Source organism: Idiotropiscis lumnitzeri, chromosome 4 (assembly GCF_059441095.1).
Source record: "Idiotropiscis lumnitzeri isolate Australia: NSW breed Sydney's pygmy pipehorse chromosome 4, RoL_Ilum_1.0, whole genome shotgun sequence".
NCBI lineage: Eukaryota > Metazoa > Chordata > Actinopteri > Syngnathiformes > Syngnathidae > Idiotropiscis > Idiotropiscis lumnitzeri.
The window spans coordinates 23,118,424-23,124,423 of NC_142394.1; the positions used below are offsets into that span (position 1 = coordinate 23,118,424).

Genomic DNA, 6,000 nt, shown 5'->3' on the forward strand with positions numbered 1-6,000 from the left:
GTGACATTTTTTTTTGGACCCCTGAAAGACATTCTGCCTGAAACTATATACAGCCATTTTGTAGATGGATGTAGATTCATGTAATAATTCTGAAACTCTCATGAATCCATGCATGTTCAAAGTATGTTTTACTGACGACGTGATGAAAAGCGGCGTTGACAGATGAAGGCCAAAGCTGCTGAATTATTCCGATCGTCTTTTAGCTGCCTGGCGGGTGGGATGGCGTGGATTCAACACATTGTTGCTCTAAGTCATTAAGTTCCAGCAGTTTTATTGCCGCTTGGCTTCCCCAAATGCAAACACTAAGACGTCCTTTCCTGGAAATCTTTTTGTGCTTTAGGAACATCAAGATCAGACCAGCCAGCGTCAAAACCTTCGACCAGGTCACTGTGGATGGCGACGCCAATCACACTCACCAGGTCAGCAGCATGGATGGATGGAAGGAAAGTGCAAGAGAGAGAGAGCGATTGAAGGGTGCATTGGAGAGATTGCTGGCTGGATGGATGGATGGAAAGCGCAAGAGAGCATGGGAGTGGGAGTGGATGGAACGGCGATTGAGCGTTTTGATGGATAGAAAGGAGAAAGAGAAAGAAGGATGGATTGAAGAGATTAGATGGATGGATGAAAAGCAAGAGCAAGAGAGTGAGAGAGATGCAAGGATGATTCTGAGTGATTAGATGGATGGATGAAAGTGCAAGAAAGAGAGAGATGGAAGGATGGCTGGATGTTTGAAGCAATGGATGGAAGGCAGGGACGATCAGTGGATTGATGGATGGCTCGATCTCTGGGAGGATAGATGGATGAGTGAATGGATGACGCAGATGTAGATGGTTGGTTGTTGGTTGGCTAGTTGCTGTTGGGTGGATGGAGTGATGGAGACAATTTTAATTTGAAGAAGTAATATAAGCAACACATATATTGATGTTTTTTTTCAAACATGGAATGACTATGGCGTGCGTGTGCGTGTGTGTGTGTCCATGTTGAGCAGGGCGTGCAGTGTGACAGCGGGATGGGCCTGTCGTCCGACAACATGAACACTCTGAAGAAGCTGGAGTCACTGGCCGGACGACCTCTCAGTATCATGGCTCTGGCGTACGTTAACACACACACACACCCCGCACACACACACACACACACACATATACAAGTGGCACTGCTCTGGTCAAAATAGTAAGAATTATTTTACTCATGCATTTATTTGTCATATTAGTGCAGACACAAGTTCTATTGTATTGAACAAATGTCATGAGAGCCTTTGTGGTCAAACTGAAGAGTTTTTAGTTCAGGCATGCTGAGAGTGTTCTTGCTTGGGAATCAATCACTCACAGCGCCCCTTTGAACTTTTGACAAGGATCGCACCACTATCCCGCCCTTCTCCCGGTTCGCCACCTCCTTCTCTTCAAACGCCGTCGACCTACTAGTCACTGGCACAGCATGCCCAAATTTATCCTCATCATCATCGAAATATGAGGGAAAATTGTAACATTGGAAAGGCAACATTTCAGTGAGTTTTCACGCCGCTTAATTTCATGCTTCCTCATTCTGATGGCGTGGAGGTTGGGCACGCGAACCCCCCGATGAGCTGCGACCCTTTGATTGCTCTGGGAACCAACGCCGTTGAAAATTTGTCATCAAGTGAAGCAGAAATGCGCTGGATGATTAATGACATAACACGGAACAAAAGGGGCAAAGCCTTGCGATTGCGCAGCTTGCTTGAATCCATCAGTACGTTTCGAGCATACATAAGAAGTTACAAAGTTACAAAAAAAATAAGTTGACAAAATATCATCCGTGAATAGTATAAAGCAGTGGTTCTCGACTCTTGTCCTTGTTGCAAGGTCACAACACATTTTTGTGGAAGAACAAGATAGCATTTTTTTTGTCTAACATTTACAATATGTTCTCTTCTTAAATCCTGTTTCAAATGGATGTGACTCTACCACCAAACGCATTTTGCTAGCTCTGACCTCCGTGAGGCAAAGGGTGAGCTTCATTGTATTTATTTATAGAGTAAACTAGTGACGAGAGCACGAGCGAGCTGGGTTATAACAGTTTGGGATTTTGATGACAGTTTTTCAATCCCATTAGTGCTCATTAGATTTTATTTTTCCCCAAATGCTTCATTTTCATTGAGTTTTTATTAGTCTTAGTTTTAGATTTTAAACATAAGGAGTGTTTGTGAAAATTAAATAAATAAGATCACCAAGCATTGCGCAATAAAGTTAAATACAATTCCTAAACGACCGTTTGACCTTTCTTCATTCTTTTATGAACTTACAATACCCCAAAAATAGATTTTTTTTTTTTATTTTAACTCGAAAGTTGATTTATCAGATTAATTGACAAAGACAACATAAAGGACATTTAATTACTACAATTATAGTTAATTTTTGTTTGTTAGTTTTTTTTAAAGCATTTTCGTTTCATTTAGACTTTTTTTTCGTTTTCAAACCAGATTTTTCAAATTTAGTTAGTTAATTCGTTAACTATAATCACCTTGCAAGTGAGTAACATCTCTATGTAGGAACTTGGCACACCTCCATACTGTACTTGAAAAAATTAAAATAATGAAAAAAAAAAAAAAAATCAAAATACAAATGCAGTTAACTTTTTACTGGCTTTCCGCAACCCGTCCAAAATGAGTCCAAGATCCACTTTTGGGTCCCGACCCACCTGCTCCAAATCACTGTACTTTACATACAGAATAGGTAATAAAAAGGAGAATTAATTTAGCCCAAGGTTGCCTAATGAGCGCATTGTGCACAACATCCAAGTCAAAATAACACCTGTGCTCTTTTTTGCAGCATGAAGGCAATGAGCAAGAGCAAAGAGTCAGTCCTGAGCGAGCCCGACAAGGACAAGTACACACCAAGCGTCCCGCCTCTGGACCTCAACCTGGACGACTCGGCCTTAGACGCCGATCTGGAGTGTCACAGCCCGCCACCCGACTACAACTACGTGGTGCGCTACTCCACGCCACCCGTGTAAGCTTTCACCTACGGCAAGCCTTCGAGCATGCCCAGAGGGCCGAGCAAGGAGAACATTGGCGAAGCTGTGAACTGTGAAATGAGCGATGGGCAAGAGGTCAAATTGCGTCGTCTGGCCGACACGCCGGACTGACTTTGCGGAGCTCGGGCGTTAGTTCCAAGTGAAAGGTGGCTCAGGTATTTCATTCAGCTCCATGTCAGGCTTTTCTACTGTGAAATTGTTCCACAAGCTTCAGCGAGTGACACGCAAGAGGACAAGACACGCCTCATGTTCAGCTCATGTCAAAAAGGAACGATTTTGAAATGAGGCATGTTAATTAAGCTTTTTTTTCACATTTCAAAACAGTTCACAAGCATCTTAAAAAAAACAAAACACACTGCTGACAATTTTTTCCAAGCATCTCCTCGTAATCCTAACGCCATTTATTTTGCTACTAACGACATAGCTGTGAACTCTTCACCTCAATTCAGATCTTTGGCGCCAAGATACCACAAAAACAACAAATGGCGAATAGGCGTGGTTCATCATAGTTGTAAAAAAAAAAAAAAGTATTTTTTTTAACATTGTTAAAGCAGCTCTGCTTATCTTAAGACTGCCATGAAATGTCACCCCTTGTGCGCAGACTCCATACGAATGGTGCTTGCAACCCAACTACTTGTATACACAAAATTAAAAAGTCCAATTTTCAACACTTATTGCAGCTCTGCCTACCTTATGGCTTTATGTCGTGAAATTTCGGCCTAGAATTGGACCATTATCCCCTCCCCCGCTACACCACATTCTAAAGACAACTACTTTTATGCCGACGACAAAAAGTATTTTTATTCGTCGTTAACGTCTGCTTACCTTTTGACTATAAAGTATTAAAATGTTGCCCCCGCCCGACTCCAAAGAACCCGCTCTTTACATACAAACTGTCTCCTTTAAATCCCTTTTTCAAAAGAGTGTTCTGAAGAGCTCTATTTGGCAAAAGTCTCATTTCTAAGATGTCCAACGTCAAATTGCTCAGGTTGTCTCATCAAGTCACGAATGAATGCAAATTCACATAGAAACACAATTAGAATGTCATAGGAAGCTTCTTTTGTTTTTTTTCCCCAAACACTAAGTATGTATTTATTTCAATCGCAAACACTGTCAACTAGGAAGTTGTGTGTGTGGAGTGATGTTTAAGCAAAGCTGACATGCACAGTGCAGATGTTTATGCTGCTGTGTTCACTGACAGGATTCAGCGGGTTTCCACCTCCTCCTCGTTTTCCTCGTCGTTGTCGTCATGCTAACGAACACTTGCGGGGCAGGCGCCGTGGCAACCGCCTTTCATCTGGTTGCATTTTGGCAAACGTCTTTTGCTTTTTGAAAGAATTTTCAGGGGGGAGGTCAGTGTTAAGCCCTTATCACTGTTCGGGGCATGGGAGAAGTGAATATCAATTATCATCCGTCATGAAAATGTCAAATGCCAAAAGGAAAAGGAAAATAAAATGTACCGTGGACCAAAGGTTAGCTCATCAGATTGTTTGTGTTTCATGACCACTATAGAAAACCAACAAGAAATAGATCCAAAAGCAATGAACTGTGGAATTTGTTTGTTATGCGCAGAAGAAATGTTGATGCACTGATACTTTATATAATTTTTTTTTCATATTCTAATTGTATGTATGTTGTATTTTTATTCAACAGTATTGTGGCTCACGTGTCATAAATTTAACATCTAACTCCTTTATTATCTGTGTTCATTCAACATATGTTGTAAAATTACAATTGACCAAAATGTTTGTCAATGCAGCTTATCTGGATATTTTTTTAATGTATGTAATAACCTGCAGCAGTTAAAGAAAAAAAAAAAGTAGTTTGTCATTCACCTTCATTCTTGTAGTGTAACATGTTTTATAATTAATGTTCCACAACACTGTTGCTGAGCATATGAAACAAATAAAGAAATATATATTTATACTTAAAATGCTGTCTGGTGGTGTTTGTGTTGTAAATTTAATACTTGATAATTTTAGTATCAATTCACATGCAAAACTATATAATTGTTTGTATGATTTTAAAAACTGGACTTTGTCTACGAAAGTACGCATTATTTATAACTACAGGCGTTCGAGGGCCACCGGTCATACAAATGATCTATCGTGAACTAAATTAACTTTGCACGTTATGGATCCTCTCCGCCATTTTACTTTCTCATCCTGACTTTATGTAGTAATCCTTTTGTTTATTAACTTATGTGGTGTAGTGATTGCAACCTGTGCAATTATGCCCAGACTGGCCTCAAAGTCATTTTTTTGCGCCTGGTCACGATTATTGGCTGATTACTATTATATAATTCTGAATAAATCCAGACGACTGAACCAATAATGTCATTTAAAAAAAAACATCCTCCAAAACAGCATTCATGTGGCGTGACTCAAAACGCAGCCACAGTACCCCTCAAATATATTCGGCAAAAGTAAATTTCTTTCATGTCTGTTGGTTTAATCTGCTACACTCCCTTTTCTTCAAATTTTAGTTCTGTGGAAAATTACAAGATGGCCATACAGCCCAGCCCAACTACTCTAGTCCTGAGGACATTGTGAATGACGAGGTCGAAGGGTGCAAGATTTCCCGCTCTGCCTCAATTTGTTTAAACCTAGACCTTCCTGTTGATTCACATGTTTATTCTCGACTCATTCATGCTTTTCTACAGGAATGCGGCGCTCTTCGGACGGTGTGTGACGGCGCTTCCCGGTCGGGCGAGGTGTCGGCAGCATGTCTGTTCTCCGGGACACAGGAAGGAACTGTTAATCACGACGGTCCGACTGAAGGACGCCACACATGGGGCTTCCTACGGGATCCAAGCGCACTCGGATGGAAAGCAGTTTTACCTCAATAATAACTAGTAGGAGCGTACTACTACATGTACAAAACTGGATGTCAAGGATATCAAATAAATGCTCAAATGATTTTGCTGTTTTGCATTTCTTCAATATCCTTAAAAAAGAGGCCACTAGTGTGTGTGTGACACAGGCCTACTAG

General features: G+C 40.8%; 1 protein-coding gene across 1 annotated transcript in view; it reads left to right on the plus strand.

Moving 5' to 3' along the window:
* Positions 1-4,942, plus strand: part of kdrl (kinase insert domain receptor like) — a 52,283-nt gene extending 47,341 nt beyond the window's left edge. The window contains exons 28-30 of the mRNA XM_088294082.1: positions 341-419; positions 989-1,092; positions 2,805-4,942. Coding sequence (XP_088150208.1) covers positions 341-419; positions 989-1,092; positions 2,805-2,988 — 367 coding nt within the window. The 3' untranslated portion in view covers positions 2,989-4,942. The remainder of the gene's footprint in view (positions 1-340; positions 420-988; positions 1,093-2,804) is intronic.
* Positions 4,943-6,000: the final 1,058 nt, after the last annotated feature.